This window comes from Pelophylax lessonae (assembly GCF_965119305.1).
Source record: "Pelophylax lessonae genome assembly, chromosome: 4".
Classification (NCBI taxonomy): domain Eukaryota; kingdom Metazoa; phylum Chordata; class Amphibia; order Anura; family Ranidae; genus Pelophylax; species Pelophylax lessonae.
In genome coordinates, this window is record NC_138771.1 from 489,771,651 (window position 1) to 489,797,373 (window position 25,723).

Sequence of the window (25,723 nt, forward strand, 5' to 3'; positions counted from 1 at the left end):
TCCGCAGCTCTCCTCTCTGCTCTCCTGTGTCTCCTGTGTCCTCCTTCCCCCTCCCCTTCCTGCCTGTCCACTCCACGATCCTCCCTTCCTGCTGCTCTCAAATCTATACTATGATCATGCCATCCCCTCTATTTTATAACGTCATGTGTCCCTGAGCCTGTGCTATATGAAAAAAAAATCTCGGCTCTCTCTCCTTCCCAACTAACGTCAGCGGGAGTGCTCAGCCCCACCAGACTGCCGGTGGGAGGGAGAGAAAGAGAAGCGACACAAGGAGGTTGGAGCTGCGAGAAGGGGAAAGGGGGAGTCAGGTTGAGGACCATGTGAGTACAGGGTGGTGATCGGAGCAACAGGAAGGGGGGTGGCATATTTACTTGAACTGATCCCCCTGTAACTTCCCCAACAGCAGCTGAAAGCCAGAGGAGGGGAGGGGGGGGCAGAATCCTCAGGGGGATCGGTTTCAGTGATAGTGCCCCTGCTTGCTGCTCTTTTCCACCCCCTTCTCCTGCTAGTCAGCTGCCTGGGCTCCCCTGTTGAACTGATGGGCCCCATACAGGAAAGCCTGCGCTATCCGCTTATTGGCAGTGCTGGGTGTAAGATCCAACAACCACTGCCAGACAACAGAGAGCCCTGAATCCAGGAGACTTTGGATATACTGTATACGCAAAATCATATTTCCTAATATCTAAGTGATATCTAATATTATGCAAGGAACAGATGCCGCAATCAGAGAGTGAGATAGAGGAAAGAGCAGAGTCATCCAGCAGTGCAGAGTATTTCAGGAGAGGAGAGTGAGATAGAGGAAGGAGCAGAGTTATACAGCAATGCAGAATATTTCAGGATACAAGAGTGATATAGAGGAAGGAGCAGAGTCCTCCAGCACAGCAGAGTATTTCAGAGAAGGAGAGTTAAATAGAGGAAGGCGCAAAGCCCTCCAGCAGTACAGAGTGTTTCCAGAAAGGAGAGTGATATGGAGGAAGAAGCAGAGTCATCCAGCACAGCAGAGTATTTCAGAGAAGGTGAGTTAGATAAAGGGAGGAGCAGAGACCTCTAGCACAGCAGCGTATTTCAGAGAAGGAGAGTTAGATAGAGGAAGCCGCAAAGCCCTCCAGCAGTGCAGAGTATTTCCAGAAAGGAGAGTGATATGGGGGAAGAAGCAGAGTCCTCCAGCACAGCAGAGTATTTCAGAGAAGGAGAGTTAGATAGAGGAAGGCGCAAAGCCCTCCAGCAGTGCAGAGTATTTCCAGAAAGGAGAGTGATATGGAGGAAGAAGCAGAGTCCTCCAGCACAGCAGAGGATTTCAGAGAATCAGAGTTGGATAGAAGAAGGAACAGAGTCCTTCAGCAGTGCAGGGCATTTCAGAGGTGGAGAGTTATAGGAAAGAACATTTAAAAAAAAAAAGTTCTGGCATTGTCAGACTGATTTTTTTTTTAACTTTAGATTTAATATGCATAACAGAGAGCTGATAGGGGGATATTTACCAGATTCTGAAAATGTAATAGGACCATAATTAAGACTTGGAAACAGAGACATTCTATCTAGATCTCCTGGGCTGTGTGAGGTCACTAATACAACATTGTCTTTGCTTTTTTCGTATTTTCTGTAGGAGAGGAACATTTAAGCCCTAAATTGGATTTGAAATGAATTTGTATTCAGACCATCTGCCCCCACCCAGGGCTGTGCTCTCTGTTCTGCTTTGTGATTCTGCAGCACACACGACTTCTACAATAAACTCACTCAGTACATTATTTAATGATAATTCAATTATCACCCAATGCAACATGATGGATGGAATATATAAGGTATGTTTAGGAAGAAATAAAAGAAATAAAGTATCAGTTCCATTGTTCTTTTCAGATCTAACAGCAAAGCCAGAAAGTTTGCTGCATTTATTCTGCCATTCAACAGCTGCATGGATCTACCCTCAGCCTGTGACTGGACAGTAAAGGAGAAGCAGTACAGTGATGAGGACCATAGGTGTGCCCACAGGGTTTGCCGAGTGTGCCTGGGCACACCCTAATCACCTTGTGCGTATTACCATTGTCACTGTCTGCAGGCAGGGAGATGGGGAAAGATCCCCCTCCTATAGGCTCTACCGTAAGAGAAGTGCTTAGGCACTGCTCTTTAACTGCGCCAGCAGGGTGGTCAGTGTGCTGGTGTCATATATATGAAGACGCACGCATGCATGTGTGTTTGAGCTTTGGGGTGCACACCCTAATGCAATAGGCTGTGCACACCTATGAAGAGGACGAATCTCTACTCTCTCCTTTCATTGTATTTCTTGTACTGCAACATAACTGATTGTTTCTTTGTGCTGCTTCTTCCTTCACCAGTTTAAGATCTGCTGTACAGAGATTGTAAAAAGCTGATACCAGGTCACATTCAGGTACACACTCTGCTTGCATTTAAAAAATACATGTATTGATGTTTTAGCTCAGGGTTTCTCATCCAGGGTTCCTCCTGAGGTTGCTAGGGGTTCCATGAGAAATGGGCAATTTCTGCCTCTCAGATGAGTTCCCAATGACACCATTGTTCCTTTTAGCTATCTGTAAGGAGGTAATTCTTCCTAATGATGACAAGAGTAAGGAGCATTCATCCCACTGACTGTCACACTAATGTGCCATGAGTTGTAGATTTTTCATTTTTAGCAGGTGTTCCCCGAGACCAGAAATTTATTTTAAGGGTTCCTCTGTGTTGAAAAGGTTGAGAAAGGCTGTTTTAGCTAATATAGCGCAGCATTGGTGTGTGTCTTTTATATCTGCCTGGTGTTCAGCTTTAAGTGCAAAGACTGCCAGGCAAAAAGTATTTCCAGAAACAGAAGTGAAGCAGAGCAGTGAAAGCTCCAGTTCAAGTTTCCTTTAGGATGCTTTTACACTGATCCATTTTTTCTTCCACTTTTTCGTTAACCACTTGCCGTCCGCCGCCCAACTATATACGGCGGCGGTCAGCCCCTTCCAGGCAAAGTGACATACCGGTACATCACTAGCCTGGGAGCCAATAGGGGGCGGGCGAGTGCACGCTGCCGGAGGCGCGCTCCCGCCCCCGCTCGTACCCTAAGAAGCCCGCGCGTGTGACCGGCGGACCCGATGTCCGCCGGTCACTCGCGATCGTCGGGTGGAGAGGGAGAAAGGCAGGTGGCTAATGTAAACAAAGCCACCTGTCATTCTTCCCTGTGTAAAAGCACAGATCATACGGTCCTGCTATGTAGGACCGTTGATCTGTGCTGTTACACCACTAGCCACATCCAATCACAGTTAGAAACACGCCCCTAGGGACACACTTAACCCCTCCCTCTCCAATAAAGTTAACCCCTTCCCTCCCAGTGTCATTTTTACAGTAACAGTGCATATGTATAGCACTGATTACTGTAGTAATGTCACTGGTAACCCCAAAAGTGTCAAAAATGTCAGTCAAGGGTCCAATCTGTCCGCCGCAATGTCGCAGTCCCGCAAAAAAAAAAAAAGGCAGATCACCGCCATTACTCGTTAAAAAAAAAAAAAAACAATAAAAATAATAAAAGTCTTTCCCTTAGTTAGTAAAACGCAATAACTTTTGCACAAACCAATCAAAATACGCTTTTTGCAATTTTTTTTACCAAACATATGTAGCAGAAAACAAATTGGCCTAAAATGTTAAAAAATTTTGATTTTTACATTTTGGGGGGGGGGGATTTCGTATAAAAAAATGTGAAAAATATTGTTATTTTTGCAAAATTGTCGCTCTTTTTTCATTTTTAGCGCATGATCAGAAAATAGCACAGGTGATCAAATACCACCAAAAGAAAGCTCTGTTTGTGGGAAAAAAAAGGACGTCAATTTCATTTGGGTACAGCGTCCGTTAAAGTCACGCAGTGCCGAATCGCAAAATAGGCCCTGGTCAGGAAGGGGGTAAAATCTTCCGGGGCTTAAGTAGTTAAAAAAAGCTAAAAAAAAAAAACCACACGACACTGTAATCCTATGGAACGCTTCACACCGATCTGTTGCGGGTTCACTGCATTTAGTAAAATTGGGCTTGCTGCATTTATTGCAATAAAAAAAACTGCACCAAAAAGCACCCCCAATTGAAATACATAGAAAACGCATCAAAACTGCATCAAGAACGCACCTGCGGTTGCATTTTTGATGCAGTTTTTGAGTCACATGTCCTGTAAAAAACGCACTGTAAATGTGGTAAAATAGCAGTAAAAACATGGCAAAAACACATATGTGTTTATGCTATGGATCAGTTTGAATGTGCCCTTACAGAGATAAATAAACTACCTCCATTTTCATTTGTCCAATACAGGAAGAGGTTCATTGTCCCAACTTCGGTGATCTGCTCATTCTCCCCATATAACCAGAGGACCTGCTGACAGCCGGCATCCTGAGCCTCATACTGCGCAAAAATGGCGTTCCCATAATTCCTGGGGAGAAAACAGATAACACACGTCTATAATGTGCATCTCCAGATCAGTGAACCACAAATGCTGACCAGGAAACACAACAACTAACCGGAAGTCTAATAGGTGATATCCTTTTCCCTTTTCCATATTAAAGTGTTTGTTACCCCAACATTTCATATTCCTGATATGTGCCTGCTGTACCATGTACTCGTATGAGAAAGTATCTTGTTCGCTTTGTATTGCTTTCTTTGAGTGAAATCGCTGGTGTTCCTGCCAGTCCTCTTGCTTTCCTTTTAAAAACTGACCACGCTAAGCAGGATAGCACACAATGGTAAGGTCTGGGGTTTGGGAGCTCAGTGTACTCTCCTCCAATGATGAGACTTGTCCTAACCCCCCCCCCCTCACCCTCACCCCCAACACAGCCTATCACAGTGTACTGCTGCTTCTCCTTCCCCCAGTTCTTATGCAGCTGAGAAAAGAGGGAATGTGGGCACAAAGGTAAAAAAAGGTATTTATAATGTTTTTTATATCCATACAAAAATGTTTCGCCTTTTATTTCTATTGTAAACTGAATGGCTTGTTGTACAAGGTGATCATTTACAGCAGGGCTTGCAGAGTTCTTCCATGTGTCTCTGAGCAATCATCCTGTGCGGTGCAACTTCCCTCCTCCCTATGTGCACAAAACACTTCCAGAACAATCAGATCAGGGGTGCAAATAATTTATTTTCTGCAGGACCCAAGATGTGCTTAAAGCTGGGTTCACACTGAATTCAGAATGGCTGGCAGCACGGGGTCCGGTGCATCACCGTGCACCGTTTCAGGTCCGAATTAGGTCTGAATTTTTGACTGACTTCGGACCTGAAACGGACCAGAAGACGCACAGGACTTCTCTGCAAACCGACACGGAGCTATGTGAACCAGCTCCATTGAGAGCCAGGCACAGTCTCCTGTCATATGAATTAGATGCAGGGAAACCAATTCGCAACAGTGTGAATCCAGCCTAACTGAATCCCAACGGCGGCCATTTTTAAAAATGTTTTATCCTTAAACAGATGGGGAAGGGATATTACCTCTGTCAGGTTTCTAACCCTCCCCCGGGGTGCCAGTTCACTTACCTTGTTCCTCCAGACTGACAGGCGGCAACGGCTTCCCCCTTAGTCTCCTCCATGTCCCCTCTTGGCGACCGTCTCCTCCCTTCTCCTTCACAAACAGGATGCCTTCTCCTTTGGCCAATTGGGAAACAGGTCTCAGGACCCGCTTCCTGGTTGGCCGGGAGGAGAATCATTGTGGCAATAGCAAATATTCATTTGCTATTGTCACACAACTGGGTGGGGTCAGGACGCAGTGCTCTGCGCCCCGAGCCCACCCTTTTTTGAAGCCTATTAGAGCCTCTGGCTTTAATCATGTGCTTCAAGAAAAAAAAACCCTCACTGGAATCCATGCATCCAGTGCCCTGCATGTAGATTAGGGGACCGGATGCTTAGATGGTGGGGCAGCGCCCCTGCGCCCCTAATGGACGGGCCGCCACTGTTGAGAACATTTGTTCAATTTTCTAATCATTACTGGGGTGAAATTGATGTCCGTTTTCAACCCCAGTATTGAGAATATTCAAAGAAGCAGGGTGGAAAATGTTTCTCAGTCGAACGAAATTCTAACTGTGAATGTGTTTTTTGTTCAAAAAATTACATTCACTCCAAAACAAAATTTTGAAGTTCTTTCAAACAACATTTGTCAAGTCATCTAATCGAATGAACTAAGAATTTTTGTACAAATGCGGATGCGTATATTTGTACGATCGTTCGTTCTAGGATGTACTAGTGTATGGCCATCGTAAAGCAAATTGTTCTGTCTGGAGTGAAGTGGAGTACACACTATAAGAAAATTGGGTGACCGATCGTCCGATTTTCCTCATTGTTTCACAGCAAGTGGGAACCGAGGAAGAAAATAATGTATGAAATTTCTCTTACGACAAAGGATTTTTTTTTTGTTTGTTTATTGTTTCTGATCATGCGAAGTCTTTTAGGCTCCGTTCACATGTAGGCGTTTTGGGGCGTTTTTGGGGAGTTTTTCTGCTCTAGGATCAGCTCTCAAAACGACCAACAGGACAAATCCTATTGTCTGTGAGCAAAACGCCCAACGCTCAAAAAAGTACATGAGCTTCTTTTTAGGTAGATTACAGGCGTTTTCCATTGGTCTCTATTCAATCTAAAAACGCCTGCCCAAAAAACGCCTATAAAAACGCCTGTAAATCGCTGTAAAATCGCGGTAAAAATCGCAGTAAAATCGCAGTAAAAACGCGCAAAAACGCTACGCTCAGGTGTGAATGTAGCCTTATATTTCTGAAAATGGTACGAAAATGGTACGCATGAAATAAAAATCGTTCACTCTGGTCCCGAACGAAAAATTTTTTTAGAGTTTCTCCTTTCGGAAATTTTAATTCGGAAGGTCGGAATCAGCAGTCGAAAGTTATGTACACACTATCAGAAAATCGTACGATCGTTCCTCGGACAAAAATGTTTGCCCGATTTTCTTAAAGTGTGTTCTAGCCTTTAGATTTTAACATGAGACCATTCCAGGCCATGCATGGTTACACAATGAGCCGTTATAAAGGTATCTGGTCAACTCAAGGCAAAGATATGGTGTATGGAGTTTATTATGACAATTTAGGACAGACGCTACAATAAGTTACAAAGAAACACGCACCCTCCAACCTTGCTGTCTCCGGTGCCTCCCTTCCAGGAGCGGACGTACTTTGGATTGGCCCATAGTGACACTGGATTAAAAGCCCCACTTTGGAAATAAGCCCCGACTGGGCTGAGGATGACGAAGAGCATGGCCTTGGATGGTCTCTTTATACCTAGAGAGGCCTGCAAACATAAGAAAATCTCTGATTTCACCTGAAATTACCGTAGGGAGAGTGCTGACATATACAGAAGCCAAGCCGAGATCAACAATCAGAGTTTATCTATTAAATCTGATCTCCAGCCTTCCTTTCAGTCTTGCACAGTTTTGCAGATTCCTCTCCTATACTGAAATTGCTTACTCTGATTTCGCTGCACACTGTGAGCTTCCCACAGTGGGCGTTAGAAACTGTGGGTAGAGTCTGCCTCATTTCCTGACTGCAGGATGACCATCATCATGTAACTTTTTACTCCTCAGCCTGATTGTCCCTAGCCCACCCCTTTAATTCATTGGATTTCAGCTTCTTAGTCCGTAGGGTTCAATATTGAGTTGGCACACCCTTTGCAGCTATAACAGCTTCAACTCTTCTGGGAAGGCTGTCCGCAAGGTTTAGGAGTGTGTCTATGGGAATGTTTAACCATTCTTCCAGAAGCGCATTTGTGAGGTCAGGCACTAATGTGGACTAGAAGGCCTGGCTTGCAGTCTCCACTCTAATTCATCCCAAAGGTGTTCTATCGGGTTGAGATCAGGACTCTGTGCAGGCCAGTCAAGTTCCTCTACCCCAAACTCGCTCATCCATGTTTTTATGGACCTTGCTTTGTGCATTGGTCCAAATCATTTGGTAGAGGGGGGATTATGATGTCGGGTTGTTTTTAAGAGGTTGGGCTTGGCCCCTTAGTTCCAGTGAAGGGAACTCTTAAGATATCAGCATACCAAGACATTTTGGACAATTTCATGCTCCCAACTTTGTGGGAACAGTTTGGGGATGGCCCCTTCCTGTTCCCAAAGGTGTTCTATCAGGTTGAGGTCAGTCAAGTTCCTCCACCCCAAACTCCCTCATCCATGTCTTTATGGTTCTTGCTTTGTGCACTTTTGGTGGAGGGGGGATTATGTTTTTTTCAGGGGTTGGGAACGCTTAAGACATTTTTGGACAATTTCATGCTCCCAACCCTGTGGGAACAGTTTGGCAATGGCCCCTTCCTGTTCCAACATGACTGCACACCAATGCACAAAGCAGGGTCCATAAAGACATGGATGAGTGAGTTTGGGGTGGAGGAACTTGACTGGCCTGCACAGAGTCCTGATTTCAACCTAATAGAACACCTTTAGGATGAATTAGAGCAGAGACAGTGAGCCAGGCATGGTCCACATCAGTGCCTCATCAATGCACTTCTGGAAAAATGGTCAAACATCCCCATAAACACACTCCTACACCTTGTGGACAGCCTTCCCAGAAGAGGTGAAGCTTTAAAAGCTGCAAAGGGATGGCCAATTCAATATTGAACCCTACAGACTAAGACTGGGATGCCATTAAAGTTCATGTGTGTCCTGAAGAAGGAGCGCATGCTCCGATAACGCGTCGCCGTAGCATCCCGCATCACCGCCAGGAGTGACGTCAGGATCCCAGGACCCACGAGTGCCAGCGTTCCACCAGTTGGCGGGGAGCCCGCGGACACCACCGAGGCCGTCCCTGTACACACGGAGGAACCCCCCCTGCCGCTCTCACCGGGATCCACTGCCTCCACCACAAGGACCCGCTCCAGTGATGCTCCTGATGATCAACATTACTTGACTAACTGCATCTTATTCACCGACTAAATGTGAGTGTAATACTGCTGCACATACTTCAATAAATGTCTTGCTGCACTTAGAAGGCGCTGCGCTGTCTTCTCTCTTATCTCCCCCCAGAGATCTCTTCTGTCTCTTCCGCCGGCAGCCGCTACAGTGGACAGCTACCCCCTGAACTGTTTGGGGGTCCCCCTACCCCTGGTGTTTCCCTTCTCCCTTCCCCCCTCCCCCGGGTCCCCGGGGCCAGACTTTTTTGAGACCTCTTCTTGCGCCAATTCACCACTAAACCATTTAAAAAAATCATTAGCTTGTTGATGATGAGGAGGGATGACCACGGAAGGCAAAATATAGACAGAATAAACCTCATCTTTAATCATTTTTAAATAGGTATAGCAGAATTAGAAACCAATGAATTTTTTTATTGCCGTTTTTATAAAATAGGTTTTACTTATTAACTGATCCAAGTGCCGTTAACTGAAATCTGATGGTTGCTATAGTTTACTGCATCACAACCATTTTTTAGACACTACTGTCAAATGTATTGATCAGTTGCTAGTAAATATAAAATAGTTTTAGTGGATAAAACTAACAGATAGTTTTCTGATAAAAAAAAAAAAAGTGGGCCCCAGAGGCCCGGCAATCAATACTTATCAGTCATGCAATGCCCTGATTGGTCACGAAAATAATCCTGTACAGTCTGGCCATATACCAACCTATGGCTGCAAATCAGATTGGGGTCTCACCTCGGTGCCCATAAAAATTGGGCGGACGTACAGACTGGCATCGGTGGACTTTGGCACCCATTCTCTGTCTATGTTGATTAATTTCTTGATGCACTCCAGAAGTTCCTTCTTATCAAAAGGCTGAAAACACAAATTAAATTCAGAATAAACTTCTTTGGGAAGGAAGACATTTTCCTGTGCACAGCTTACTTCCTGTCAGCAATCCCACAGACCTACATTACAGCCCTAAATCCCTGCTAAAGGACTGCTGAATATAAATTATACGACAGAGCATTTATTATTATCCATACTAAGGTTTCTAGAGGATTCAATAACAGGATATATTTAAACGGTTAGTCCCCTAAAAACTGAATTTTTGTAAAATCTTACCTGTAAAATTCCTTTCTCTGAGTCCTCCGACAGTCGCCGCCTCTTCATATTCGTCACATATGGGGTATTAGACTTTGCTCCGAAGGAGTAGCTAGGCAACAGAATATGTTAACAATAAAGCTTTTAACATATCCCACCCTCAAGGGGTGGTCCCCTCAGTCAATACCCTCCTACTTCCTGCAACCATATCTCAGTTTTAGTGGAATAGCAGTAGAGTATACAACCAAACCCCAAAAGAGGGGCGGGGGCGGCGACTGTCGGAGGACTCAGAGAAAGGAATTTTACAGGTAAGATTTTACAAAAATTCCGTTTTCTCTTACGTCCTCCGACAGTCGCCGCCTCTTCATATTCGTCACATATGGGGACGTCCCAAAGCAGTGCAAACATGAGGGGTGGGAAACGCATCCGCGCCGAAAGGCAACGCAGTCTCCGCATCAAAGAAAGGAACCTTACCAAAGGAAGGAAACCAGCTGGGCAACAGCAAAAGACAAGTGCTCAACAGGAGCAACAACCCAGGAAAAGACAAAAAACCAGGGGATACAAAACTTATCCCAACAGCCAGGAGTCCCCAACAAGGGACCCTAGGGAACAGCCGCACTAAGAACCTTGCGGCCAAAGGAAGCATCCGCCGATGCCTGAACATCTACTTTGTAGAATTTTGTGAAAGTGTGCACGGTCGACCAAGTCGCCGCCTTACACACCTGGGCTACAGAAGCCCCATGACGACAGGCCCAAGACGTACTCAGAGATCTAGTAGAGTGCGCCTTCACAGGCACAGGGGGAACCTTCCCCTGCAAAGCATAGGCCTGTTCAATGGTCTGCCTGATCCATTTGGCGATGGTAGAGGCCGAAGCCGCCATGCCCTTCCGAGGACCCTCTGGAAGAACAAACAAGGAGTCCGTCTTTCGAAAAGACTCAGTCGATTTAAGGTAAACCCTTATCGCCCGAACAACATCCAGAGAATGCAATCTCACCTCCTTTGGATGTTTAGGCTTCGCGCACAACGAAGGCAAGACAATATCCTCATTAAGATGGAATTCCGAAACTCGTTTCGGAAGAAACGAAGGATTAGGTCGCAAGACCACCTTATCCAAATGAATAACCAGGTACGGAGACTTGCAGGACAAAGCCGCCAGCTCCGACACTGCGAGCCGAAGTGATCGCCACCAAAAAGGCGACCTTTTTGGACAACATAGACAACGAGATCTCCCTGATCTGTTCAAAAGGAGCACGTTGTAACACAGATAGAACGAGATTCAAGTCCCAAGGGGGCAGAGGATCCCGCCTAGGGGGGACCAGATGCCGCACACCCTGAACAAAGGTGCCAACCAAGGAGTTGGAAGCCACGGGACGTTGAAACAGAACGGCCAGTGCAGACACCTGACCCTTTATCGTAGCCAGCGCCAAACGCTGATCAACACCCGTTTGAAGGAAAGACAGCACACGGGAAACCGAGTACGTGCGGGGTGAAAACCCCCTGGACTCACACCAGGCAAAATAGGCCTTCCAAGTACGGTAATAAACCTTCCCTGAGGAAGACTTCCTTGCGTTGATTAAAGTATGAACGACCTCTGGAGAGAGACCCCTCTCCTTCAGGACCTCGGTCTCAACAGCCAGGCCGTCAAAGCCAGCGACTGTAAAGCAGGATGGTATATCGGTCCTTGAGACAGTAGATCGTCTCGAAGAGGCAGACGCCACGGGGCGTCGACCGCCAGATTCACGAGGTCTGCGTACCAGGACCGGCGAGGCCAGTCCGGTGCCACAAGAATCACCGTGCTGCGTTCCGAGTGTAACCTGCGAAGGAACCTGGACAGCAACTGAATCGGTGGAAACGCGTACATCAGCCTGTACTGATGCCACGGGGCCACTAACGCGTCCGACGCGTCTGCCCGAGGGTCGCGCGTCCTTGCCACGAACCTCTTCACCTTGTTGTTGAGACGAGACGCGAACAGGTCCACATCTGGAAGACCCCACTTCGCGCACAACATCTGGAAGACAGCCGGGTGGAGAGACCATTCCCCCTGATCCAGGGTCTGGCGACTCAGATAGTCCGCCTGCCAGTTCTCCACCCCCGGAATGTGAACCGCCATTATCGCCGGGACATGAGTCTCGGCCCAAGACAGAATGTCGGCCACTTCTCGAGCCACTCGGGCACTCCTGGTGCCCCCTTGGTGGTTGATGTAGGCCACCGCCGTGGCATTGTCCGTCTGCACCCGAACCGGGCAGCCCTGCAGCCGGTCCGTCCAGCGATGAAGACAGAGACTTATCGCACGCAATTCCAGAATGTTGATCGGAAGGGAAGACTCCCCCTCCGACCAAGTCCCCTGGGCGGACAGAACGCCCAGAACTCCACCCCAGCCCGACAGGCTGGCATCCGTGGTGATTACCGTCCACGAGATCGGACGAAACGACTTGCCCCCAGACACCAACGGGGACTGGAGCCACCACAGAAGGTTTCCTCTGGTGCGATGACTGAACGAGATTTGAAGATCCAGAGATTGAGGTCGCCCGTCCCACCTGGACAGGATCTCCGCTTGGAGACCCCGCGTGTGAAACTGGGCGAATGGAATCACCTCGAAGGCCGAGACCATCAATCCCAGACATCTCATACACGTCCGCAGAGACGAGTGCGGAACGTCCCTGAGGGACCTGACTTCCTCCTGGAGAGTCCTGAGTTTGTCTTCCGGCAGGAAGACCTTCGCCTGCACCGAGACCAGAATCATTCCCAGATAGGGAAGACGAACCGACGGACTCAGTGTCGACTTTGGAAAATTTATCGTCCAACCAAACTCCTGCAGAGTTTGCATCGTGACAGACAGGTCCTTCTCCAGACCCTGGCTGGTCGCAGACCGAACCAGAATGTCGTCCAGATACCCCAGGACAGAAACGCCCTGGGCCCTCAATAATGCCAGAACCGGTGCAAGCACCTTGGTGAAGACCCGCGGAGCCGAGGCGAGACCAAAGGGCAACGCCACGAACTGGTAGTGATCCTCCGCAATGGCAAAACGAAGGTATCTCTGGTGACCCTCGAAAATGGGGATGTGAAGATACGCATCCTTCAAATCGATGGAGGCCATGAATTCCCCCGGAACCAGGGCAGCCACCACCGACCGCAGGGATTCCATGCGGAACTTGCGAACCCGCACAGAGCGGTTCAGAGCCTTCAAGTCCAGAATTGGACGAACCTTGCCCTCCTTTCTGGGCACGGTGAACAGATTGGAATAAAACCCCCGAAACCTGTCCCGATGAGGCACCGGAACCACCACTCCCTGAGCCCTCAGGTCCCGCACCGCCAGGTGCAGGTCCCGCAAGCGCTCTGGAGACAGTTGAAGATTTGAGGGAAAAAATCTGCTCTCCGGCCGAGAGAGAAACTCGATCTTGTAACCAGATCGAACGATTTCCTGAACCCATCTGTCCCGCACACAGGCCAACCAGGGCTGAAGAAAACCGAGCAAGCGTCCCCCCACCCCAAAACTGGGTGAGGGCGCCCCTTCAGGCCGAACTGTTATGGGCTGCAGGTCCGGATTGGCCGGACTTCTGTTTACCAGACCAGGGCTTCTTCTGAGAGCCTTGACCTTTGAACGGTTTGCCCTTGTAGTGCGGCCGAAAGGCACGAAAGGACCCCTGAGGGGGCCGAAAATTAGCATGCTTCTTCCCAGAAGCCCCCTTAGCCTTGGGGAAATGGGGCAAGAGAGTGCTCTTACCCCCGGTGATCCCCTTAATCAACACATCCAGGGACTCCCCAAAAAGGCGAGACCCATCATAAGGTAGATTGGCTAAGGTCTTACGTGAAGATTGGTCCACCGACCAACATTTTAACCAAACCAGGCGGCGAGACAACACCGCCACGCTGTGCACACGTGCAGCCAACGGAACCAGGTCCAGGTCCGCATCACACAGATACATGACACCCTGGTGGATTTGATCCACCATATCCAGGGTCGCCGGCGAGGCCGAGTCGGCCACTAGGACGCGCCTAAGCATCTGCGTCCAACTTGCGATCGCCTGGGCCGCCATGAGAGAAGCAAACAGAGCCTTAAGCATAGAACCCGTAACAGAATAAGTATGACGGGCAAGAGACTCCAGTCTCCTATCCGTGGCATCACGGAACACAGGGGAATCCTCTGCAGGAATCGCAGTGGCTTTGTTCAAAACCGCAATTGCGTGATCCACTGGGGGAGGCACACACCACCTTTCATCAGTGGAAGGCGAAAAAGGATAACGCAGCTTGAATCTACTTGGTACCGCAAAAGGTTTGCGCAGATTGCGCCATTGATCCTTAACAGCGCGCTGAAAATCATCATTGCAGGGAAAAACCTGCGGCGTCCTGCGTTTTCTCTGCGTCCCATAAGCCGCCAAGGCAGCGGGGGGACACACTTCGTCCTGCAAACGCAGCGTTTGCTTTATGGAAGCAATCAACTCATCCATGATTGCAAGCTCTTCAGGCGAGCCAGGGGGAGAATTATCAACCCCCTCAACTTCAGCCTCCACCTCAGACCCCACTAGATCAAGAGAGGAGCGGGACCCCGATAAGGAGGCCCCCGCCATAACAGCCCCATCACCTTCACCCTCAGAATCAGAGGAAAGAGCAACTCTGGGCCTTTTAGTAGATTGAGCAGCCACCAGCATCTGCACCTGAGCAGCAAGGCCAGCCACAATAGTGGCTAAATCCCCCCCTGGGGGGGAAACAGCGGTCCCCTGGCTTTCCACCAATGCTGTAGGAAATTTGCCCTCCTGAGAATCCATTGCCCCTGTAATGCCAGACAACAAAGGGTTAACTGCCCCTTTTAAGCAAGCGCGGCAAGCGCAGCCCACCGCACCACACTCAAGCACAATAAGACCCCCACAGGGAATATGCAAACTGAACACAGGCAATGGATAGCAAGAACAGAAGGATAAAACCTGAGGAGACCCTCGCCGCTGCTGCTGCCTGGATCGGTGTTCCTGGAAAGAGGAAGTGATGCTGCCAGGGCGCTCTATGTAAGCCTATGGAGGCTACAAGAAAATGGCCGCCATGCATGTAAAACATGCGGCCGGAGCGAGTGTAGGCAAAATGGCGTCGTTTGGCGCCGAAACCGCCGCTCCACAGTGCATTAAAACACACATTACATTCCAAAATCAGAATACATGTCAGATCGCCGCAGCGATCGCTGTATATGCCCAAACATGCCAAAAAAACATGCCCCACAGCACACAGCTTCTCACACTGACCAGTCTGACACACACAGTGTCATACAGCCCCCCCCCCCCCCCCTTGCAGCCCACAGCATGCAGCCGAGAGATAGGGAGACAAGCAGTGTGAATAGAGGCAGGTTACACAGTCCCAGACTGACACCCCCCCAGACAGACAGGTCCCCACATAAATACACTTACCTCACATGGCGTGGGGGACCCGCACAGGCGAACAAGCCGCTGCACATGAGGCAGGGAGAGTCGCATTCAAGACGCACACAATGGGGGTTAAGAAACCGTACAGCGTCCAGTGAGGTAGCCACCTCACCAATCATCCCTGCACCGAACAGGGATGGGTCGTTCACTGTGCCAGGAGCGTTACCTGGCTGAACGCTCGATGGCAGACTGGGAAGCCACTGACCCACGACCTGCGACCAGGGGGATCAGCCCGAGACCCAGTCCGCATGATCCTCTTCATCAGAAGAACTAACTAACGCTGACAAAATAACAGCTAAGTAAAGGTAGAGAGAAAACTCAAACAAAATTTTAAAAAGAAGAAAGAGTCTGGGACAGAAAGTCCCAGCACAGAGAGAGCCAGCCACTCCTGACAAGCTAGACATTAAAACTGAGATATGGTTGCAGGAAGTAGGAGGGTATTGACTGAGGGGACCACCCCTTGAGGGTGGGATATGTTAAAAGCTTTATTGTTAACATATTCTGTTGCCTAGCTACTCCTTCGGAGCAAAGTCTAATACCCCATATGTGACGAATATGAAGAGGCGGCGACTGTCGGAGGACGTAAGAGAAACTAATATTTCAGTGTTTGGTAGATGCTAGAGCAGGCTCAACAAATCCCAGGCACCAGGTTGCCATGGCGACTAGAAATCTCATCCTGGCACATGGGCTTTTATCAGAACATTCACTGTTGCAGGGATGCACAATTTGGGATTGATTTACTAAAGGCAAATAGACTGTGCACTTTGCAAAGTGAAGTTGCACTCTGCAAGTGCAGTTGCTCCAGAGCTTAGTAAATGGGGCAAGGCTTCACTTTGTAAAGAGTATCCAATCATGTGCAAGAAAAATAAAAAAAAAATGAATTTTTGCTTGCACATGATTGGATGATGGAAGTCAACAGAGTTTCTGCTCATTTACAAAGCCCTGGAGCAACTGCACTTTGCAAAGTCTTTTTCCCTTCATTAAAACAATCACTTTGTATCGCCCAATGCCCCGAGACATGCAGTTCCGGGAGCCAGGTGGGTAGTTTCTATTCTACATTTAGCCCTGCTGCGGACGAGCAACAGGGCTCACTTGTCAGGTCATTAAAGAGAACCTGTCACCAAAAATCATCACTTAGGGGACTTTTTGTCTCCTATGTGATGAAAAAAAAAGTTAGGTAAAAAAAAATTCCTAATTGTAAAAAGGTAAAGCACATAAAATTCCTAATTGTAAAAAGGTAAAGCACATAAAATTCCTAATTGTAAAAAGGTAAAGGTAAACCCAAGCACATAAAATAAAATTACCCCCCCCCCCAAAAAAAAATATTTTTTTAGGCCCCCCCACACACGCACGTGTTGGGGTGCCTACACATGAAAACGTTGATTGCGATACATGTTACAGATTGCCACGCACAAACTGGCTCTTAACTTTTTTAGCTGGCTCATAGATTCAAAGCAAATTTGTCAAGCCCTGTGCTAGAAAAAGAAACTACTTGAAGGTCTTCTATCCCTTGTGGTATTTATTGATAAAATCCAGTTGATGGATTGATGGCTCTACACATCTGCTGTGCCCATTATGAGGGGTTCTCACCATCCCTGTGCTAAGTTCCAGGGTCTGCACAACTGATGTGCCTTTTATGAGGGCCTCTCACCATCTCTGTGCTGAGTTCCCACCCTTTCTTTGCCCATTATGAGGGGTTCCTACCATCCCTGTGCTGAGTTCCCACACCTGCTGTGTCCATTATGAGGGGTTCCCACCATCCCTGTGCGGGGTTCCCTGGTCTGCACAGCTGCTGTGCCTTTTTTGATAGGTTCCCACCATCTCTGTCCTGAGTTCCCACACCTGCTGAGCCCATAATGAGGGGTTCCCAGCATCTCTGTGCTGAGTTCCCACACCGGCTGTGCCCATAATAAGGGGTTCCCAGCATCTCTGTACTGAGTTCCCACACCTGCTGTGCCCATAATGAGGGGTTCCAAGCATCTCTGTGAAGAGTTCCCACATCTGCTGTGCCCATTACGAGGGGTTCCCACCATCTCTGTGCTGAGTTCCTGGGTCTGCACAACTGTTCTGCCCGCCATGAGGGGTTTCCACCATCCCAGTGCTGAGTTCCCAGGTCTACACACCTGCTGTGCCCATTAAAAGGAGTTTCTACCATCCCTGTGCTGATTCCCTGGCTTTGCACACCTGTTGTGCCCATTATGACAGCCTCCCACCAACCCTCTCCTGATTTTCCAGCTCTGCACCCCTGCTGTGCCTAATATGAAGGTCCCTGTGCTGAGTTCCTGGGTCTGCACACCTGCTGTGCTTATTATGGGGGTGCTGTACCCATTATGAGGGGTTCCCACTATCCCTAGTCAGAAAACAGACATTTCTAGCTCTATAGCAATTGTCTGGGCAGAAAGCAACGGGACTATGACTGTTAGTAATATCCTGGACTCAGCAAGCATACATTGCGTGTGGATATGTATATTCCCAGGCACACTCCTTGGGTTGGACAGTGTATTAAATAAAATCTATACCCCAGAATTGATGTCCTTGCTGTGGCTTTAAGGTCTCCATCAAAGTCTGGCAGCTCAGCTTGAAAAACTCACCAGAAAAACCACAATGTGAAGGAGCCCTAAGGCCAGCCTGACCAGAATGAAGATCTGCTACTAGAAGACCTTCAGAGGCTATAACAGGGCGATAACCAGCACTTAATAATACGAACAGGAAAAATACAGACTGACATATTTTACATTCTCTGAAAGTTCTTAAGTCCTTACAGTCACACAATTGTCGGTAACTAGTCTAATCTGTTTACTGGTTTATAAGACGTTCTAATGTGCCGCCAGCTAATGCTGGGAAAGTCCTTGACTGCAATGTAAAACAACAGATCCATAATATAAAATGTGTTCAGGCTGCATTTATTCTCACGTACCGGCAGAGTCATTCTAGTGGCAGAACGCAGCATTCGATCCATGTTCAGTTGGGGTCGAAACAATCGGATCTTCCCATCCACACCACGGTAAGCCTTCAGTCCTTCAAACAGCTGAAGGAGAAAAGATACAAATTATTACAATGTCATACAACGAGTGCGTGGGATACAATGTGAAGTAAAGATATTACATTAAATTAAAGCTGAGCTTCAACCACTCCTTTAGTCTTTAAAGGTAGTTCTTCACTCTAGAAAAATAAAAAATCAGCAGCTACAAATCCTGTAGCTGCTGACTTTTAATAAAAAGGACACTAAGGGCTCTTTCACGCGGGCGGTCTGATCAGATCCGCCTGTCAGTTTTTTAGGCGGATCTGATCGGATGCCCCATTCAGCCCTATGGAGCAGCGGATGTCAGCGGTGACATGTCCGCTGACACCCGCTGCCATCCGCATCCGATCCTGACGGATGGAAACCCTATTTTCCATTCGGCCAGGGGATCGGATCGGATGAGAAGCGGACAGGCGGTCCGCTCTCATCCGATTCCCCATAGAGAGCAGCGGGGGCTGTGACACCTCCCTCTCCGCACTGCAAGCGGACACGGAGCTGTCATCCGCCGGCTCAGCGGGGATCGCGGATCGATCCCCGCTGAGCAGCGCGGACCCACCTACGGAGGCGGACCGTGTGAAAGAGCCCTTAGGAATAAAGTGCAGTCCTCCCCCGGGGTTTTTCACCTCAAGCAGGATTTTTTATTGCAGAAGAGATACGCAATGGGGTGGATTTACTAAAGGAAAAAAAAGACTGCGCACTTTGCAATTGCAGTTGCTCCAGAGCTTAGTAAATGAGCAGAAACTCTGCTGACTTCCATCATCCAATCATATGCAAGCAAAAATGCTGTTTTTTATGAGTAAAGTGAAGCCTTATCTCATTTACTGTGCTCTGGAGCAACTGCACTTGCAGAGGGCAACTGAACTTTGCAAAGTGCACAGTCTATTTGCCTTTAGTACATCAACAGCAATGGGGTTGTGCACTGCAAATCCCTTTAGTAAATCAACCTCAATAGGGCTGTGCACTGCAACTGCACTTCTAAGTGCACTTGGAAGTGCAATTGCTGTAGATCTGAGGGGAACATCTGAAATGAGGTGAAGCTTTGCTGATTTTTATCATCCAATCATGTGTAAGCAAAAATGCTGTTTTTTATTTTCCTTGCATTTCCCCCTCAAATCTACAGCGACTACACTTGTCGTGGACTTATAGTTTGCCTTTAGTAAATAAACCCCTATGTCTCTTCTGCAATAAAATACACTTACTTGCCTGTTTGCAGCTCCAGCATGTAAACTGAGCTGCACAGCGCAACTCAGCTTACAGCAGCTGGCCCATTCGCTGTGTGTCCCCTGCGCTGGAGTGACGTCATCTCACTCTGGATAATGAAGCTGGCCTAATACCAGCACACAGGAGAGGATGGCAGCTCCAGTGAGAAATGGGACTAATGAAAAAAAAGAAGTATAAACTGCCTTTAATTCTGTTTTAAACAGTTCTACAGGCTCCTCTTCTATACTAAAATTGCTTACTCTGATTTCACTGCACACTGTGAGACTCTCACAATGTGCATTAGAAGCTGCAGCAAGTCAGATAAAGCCCGTCTCATCTTCTGGCTGGAGAATGTCCAGCCTCATCTAGCACTTCCCCTCAAGCCTGGTTGTCCCTGCCCTATGCCTTTCATTGACTGGATTATATTTCTTTTGATTATGAAGGCTCATCATCACATGTGGGTGTTACCAAGGGTGGTCGTCATGTATTTTCAGCCTATCTGGGAATGCCCACTCATCCAGACTGATATCCACCCATCAAGGCATTTTGGTATTTGCGTAACTCCTCCCAAGCGCCAGTCAACTGCTTGCATATCAGGTCTAAGGGCTCTTAAAAGGAGTGCTAGAGAAGTACAGAGACCCAGTAATGATGTCATAGGGTCCACAATAAGGCTTTTAATGAAGGTTTTATTTAAAAATAAATTAGTTGAGGAGTGGCATTCGATTGCTCAGACAGCTTCGAGGCCTCCATAATAGAAGCAAATTACAAAGTTCTCTTGAGGTGGTTCATGGTGCCGACCAGATTGGCTATGTACCGGGAACATCTCCGAAGTGTTTAAAGCTGCGGACAGGATGGAACGGCATACCATATTTGGTGGCAATGTCCCAAGGTGAGACGATTTTGGATTAGAGTTTATAATTTCATTTTTTCTCTTACACTAATCAATCCAACCAAATTGCCCAAACATGCCCTATTGGGTTGCAAAGTAGTTAAAGCCTTGAGAAACCGTATCCACTAGGATCACCATAGCAAGAAATTGGAGGTCAGCAGCCTTTCCATTTGATCAGCTTAAACATAAGCTTTCCTGGCTTATGATAAATGAAAGGCTCGCTGCAATTTTAAGTGATAAAATGAATGTGTTTGAAAAGGTTTGGGAACCGTGGATCAGATATTTGAATGGTGACCCCCCCAAACTATTCCCAACTAATATGTCTTGGGTTGGCATGGGCCAGAGCACAGGGTCTTCCCCTTTCCTCCTCTCCTCTTCCTCCATCCCTCCCACCTTTTTTTGTGTCCTCTCTCCTACCTTTTCTTTCCATTTCTACTATTATGAGCTTGAAAGGTTTTGACTATGCAGTTTTAGGAATGGATGATGGGATCCCCCTCCTACAAATTATTTTCGATTAACAATGCAAACCCTTCCTTTGGGAAATGTACCAGCGTGTAAGAATGTATTAACCTTGTGTTATTCAATATTCTACATTGTTATGTTTCCTACTTTTTATGAAAACTTTCAATAAAAAATATTGAAATCATAAATGTCATTAGTATGCTGATGGTGGAGGAGTGGGGGAACCCAGGGAAAGGCAAAATATAAGCTGATAAAACTTATGCTTCAACTGTATGAAATACAATGTAAAAAATTAGGAATTTAAAATAAAACAATATATCTTTATGTAGATGTAACCCAATCTTTAAAATACACTGAAGCTTTAAAATAGTATAAATCTGCAGCTTTCAATAAAATAATCCTGAATGAACCTTCAATAAGGTCCTTGTCAAGGACAGGGCGACAACACCCTGTCACCCAGTTGTGCTCCTGCATTGCCACCTAGTAACATCCCAGGTAAAGCTCACACGTGGTCATTGGCCCCTACTCCCTAATCCCTCCATAATCAAAAACAACAAAGAAAGTTTTGCCCATAAAACCACTTTGAATATTTTACGTTGTGTTTAGCGCTTTCCGTCAGACCCAAATGAACAAAGAACAAGGGACAAAGCGATAGGCTTCCAAAACAGAGGCAGTTGGTGGATGTACATCATCAGCTCTCTGTAGTTATAAACAGCAACTTGATCCTGACCCCATACAGGCCAACATTGCTGATCCAAAACATGCAGCGAAGGGTAACAATCCTCCCGCTGTGAAAGCCCCAACACAAGGGTTATTCACGAGGGTTAATATCACCACACCGGCTGCAGCAGAAGCTTATGGCTAAAAATAAACATGATCTAAATAGGATCAAACTGCACCAGATTCAAGGATTTTAAAGAGGTTCTCCTACTCTAATCTGCTTGTGAAAATGTTTTTTTTTGGCTCTCCCCTTTATTCCACATGCAAACTCATTGGGGTTGATTTACTAAAGGCAAATAGACTGTAATCTTCACAAAGTGCAGTTACACCCTGCAAGTGCAGTTGCTCCAGAGCTCAGTAAATGAGCAAAAAAATAAAAACCAATAACGTGCAAGGAAAATTTAAAAAAACAGCATTTTTGCTTGCACATGACTGAATGATGGAAGTCAGCAGAGCTTTTGCTCATTTACTAAGCTCTGGTGCAACTGCACTTTGCAAGGTTCGCACTCTATTTGCTTTTAGTAAATCGACTGAATTGCATCAAAAAGGGGGGAAAAAAACACCTGTTCTGGGAGATCGGGAATTCTGCTGGGAGACGCAGATGAAAGGTCAGAATTTGGCATATGCTTGGGAATCTGCAGAAACATCCTGTCTGGTGTCAGAGGGTCAGGCTGGTGGTGTGGCACACATTAGGCTCCAAAATGCTGAAGTCCAACCAAAAATAACAAGATAAAAATTCATATTCTAATAAAAGATAAAAATAAACTGCTTTTGTTGTGTGACGGGAGTCACTTTGGGTGGGGGGCTCGAGGATCCAAGATTACTTTAGAGAGGTAGGGAAACTCCTTGTCCAGCTTCCCCGGTCCCTCCTGTATAAGTCACCCTGTGTCTATTAGGGGCACAGGGTGACCGAGAACCCAAGTTGGGTCTGCACTAACCAGACTCGCTGTACAACCACACCGGACTCAGCATTTCATTTTACCCCCGTTATCCTGGGTTCTATATGTGTGGTTTGTGTTGAAAGAATGAAGGGGCTCTTTCACTTGGGACAATAATATTTATGAACAATATCCCTCAAGAACTATATTATGATAAACTGGTTCAACCTTTTCAGGCTGCTTGTAGGAGTTTATCTCATAGACCATTGCAGATAGTTTGAGGTGGGGTGGGGTTTGGTATTGTTAAGTGCCTGTATCCCATTGTTCTATTGTTTCTATCTGCCTTGGGATCAACCTTTTATGGGATGTATATGTGTATGTGGATTAGCTTCTAGAGGGATGAGGGGGATTGTCCCAGAATGTATATCTCTTTGTGCCTGTGTTTGAATAAACAGTCTTATGCTTCTTACCACCCTACACTGATGTCTGGATAAGTGACTGGGCTAAAGGATCTTGGATCGTGCTGGTACCAGGCAAGGGATGCTTATACGGCAGACATACTCCTCTTGAGTACACGGTCCGTCACATGTTGCATTAGTCATTTATAAACCAAGGCTCTCCCTTGCAGTACTTCTTTTCCACCACAAGATGCCCTCAGTTTGTCACTCTGCTCTCTCCTGCTGTCAGCGCTTTCCTTATCAGTGCATGAACTGATTGGTTCCTTGTGTTATCCTTCCCTGCTCCCCACCCCCAACCTCCAACAGTCTGAGCTCTGCTGCACAGGACTGCAAGAGGCTGATCTGATACCAGGTCATACTTAGGTACTTACCCTGTAAAAAAATACATGTAATGATATATCAATGATTACAGAGCTGCATTTTTTTGTGTCTTTTACTGTATATCCGTCTAGAGTTCAGCTTTAATACTAAGTGATCATGGTTAAAATGCTGCAGTGAGTCTGAGTATTGATTCTGAATATGGTTACTATATTGATACGGGATAGTTGGATCCAATAAAACAGCCACTAACTAGAGAGACGCTGATAGGTGTAACTGCTGTTTTCCTGCTCACCTGGATGGCATAGTGAAGTGCAGAGCAGGCAGGGTGGATGGAAAGGTTCTGGAAAGGCTTGATGGCAGGTTTCTCCCATCCGTTCTTCACTGACCATTCAACAATGAACATGTGATCAGTAAATTGTGTGCCAAAGACCAGGGTGCTTGGGTCGGGCTTTTCTTTGGGTGAGGTGGTCAGTTCAATGGTGATTTCTGATGCCTGAAACACAGAAAAAAGATAATGTTTATTAGATGCTCTGCTATCTCTGAAGGACAGGGAAAATTTACCTCCAGCCATGATTGGCCAATACCACCGTAGTCAGAGCGGTGTGCTTTTTTCATTAGTGTCTGAAAATTATTATTTGCGTCTCTCCTTATTCACTGCTTAACCACTTGCTGAGCAGTCGCCATCGATATACGGCGGTAGGTCAGCAGGTTCCTGCAAATTAGCATACCTGTACGGCGGTTCGCAGCAGCGATCCTGGGGGTGCGCGCGTGCGCCCACTCGGCAGCGGGGAAGCTGATCCACAGGGCCGGCGGCCGAAATTGCCGCCAGGCACCCACGATTGCTCCCCGTGAAGAGAGAACGGCGGTCTGATGTTGTAAACACGGCAGACCGTTGTTCTCTCAGCTTTCAACACATTCCTCCTTTTTAGGAACACAGGTCTCTGTGTTGATTTCACAAGCCCCCCCCCCACAGTTGGAAAACACCCCCTAGGCTCACATTTAACCCTTTGATCGCCCCTGTGTTAACCCCTTTCCTGCCAGTGTCATTATTACAGTAACAGTGCATATTTTTAGCACTGATTACTATAGTAATGTCACTGGTCCCCCCAAAAGTTTCAAAAATGTCAGTTAGGGGTATGGTCTGTCCGCTGCAATGTCGCAGTCCTGCTAAAAATTGCCGATCGCCGCCATTACTAGTAAAAATAAATAAATAAAAATGACAAAAATCTTAACCCTAGTTTGTAGATGCGATAACTTTTACGCAAACCAATCAAAATACACTTATTGGGATTTTTTTAACCAAAAATATTTAGTGGAATACAAATTGGCCTAAAATGAAAAAAAAAATGATTTTTAAATATATTTTTGGGGAATGTTATATTGCAGAAAGTGAAAAATATTGTTTTTTTTTTATAATTTATAGCGCAAAAAATAAAAAAAATAAATAAAAAAAAAAAAAGACATCAATTTTATTTGGGTACAGTGTCGCACGACCTCGCAATTGTCCGAAAAAGTAACGCAGTGCTGAATCGCAAAAAATGGCCTGGTCATTAAGGGGGAAAGTCTTCTGGTCCAGAAGTGGTTAAAGGCTGCCATGAATGTACAATGCGACACAAGCACAAGGGAAGAAGGGGCAACTAATACAGTCAATACATTAAGAATTGGTCCACTGCAATATAATTAATAAATGCTTTTAGGTTCAATACTGCTTTAAAGGATAACTCCATTTTTGGGGGAGGGGGGGAATAGCGCATACAATTGCGACACAAACCGTATTGTAATTGAATGTTATTAAAAATGACCTTTCCTTTTCAATCTGCAGCTGTTATAATTTTCTGAAAATGCAATGCAATATGGGTACCTGGAGCTGTTCCGTACACAGAATGTGTACTGACCACACCCCAGAAACAAAATTTCCTGCAGATTTCTGGCATCCCTTGGAACAAAATTGTCTTTTTTGGTGAGATACTTCCAATAGGAAATCATGTCTAAAGGGATGCAGGCCCTGCAGATTTCCTCATTAGAGCCCTGCAGGTGCAGCAGCTGATTGATAATTATAAAACCATTCCCATTAGACTCACTTTCTCACATGGACACAGACAAACACACTGATTTCTTCAGAATAACAAAAAAGTAGAATTCTGCAACAAATTGGTTAAGCAATGCACATATATCTCACAGGGGGGAATGTTTTTTTCTCAACGTAAGTGGAGTTACGCTTTAAAGCGTATCTATGGTCAAAATGTAAAATGATATATACATTTCCACATTGTATTTAAATTGCTTCTAGCCTACTTCTATTATTCTGGATGATTTTGATGTTTGTAAACTTGCTTTGTGAAAATCCACACACATTTGCTTCCTTGAATTCTTTGACATGTATATGTCCTGTGAGAAGGGACGGAAGTCTTTGACATGTATATGT

The 25,723-nt window shown here is 46.5% G+C and overlaps 1 protein-coding gene across 2 annotated transcripts in view; it reads right to left on the reverse strand.

The window, feature by feature from the left end:
• Positions 1–25,723, reverse strand: part of BCAT1 (branched chain amino acid transaminase 1) — a 110,301-nt gene that overhangs the window by 14,541 nt on the left and 70,037 nt on the right. For both annotated transcript variants that reach the window (XM_082256142.1, XM_082256141.1), the window contains exons 3-7: positions 23,591–23,791; positions 18,266–18,376; positions 9,592–9,711; positions 7,082–7,245; positions 4,257–4,399 (exon numbers count right to left, since the gene is read on the reverse strand). In XM_082256142.1, the coding sequence (XP_082112268.1) occupies positions 4,257–4,399; positions 7,082–7,245; positions 9,592–9,711; positions 18,266–18,376; positions 23,591–23,791 (739 nt within the window). The remainder of the gene's footprint in view (positions 1–4,256; positions 4,400–7,081; positions 7,246–9,591; positions 9,712–18,265; positions 18,377–23,590; positions 23,792–25,723) is intronic.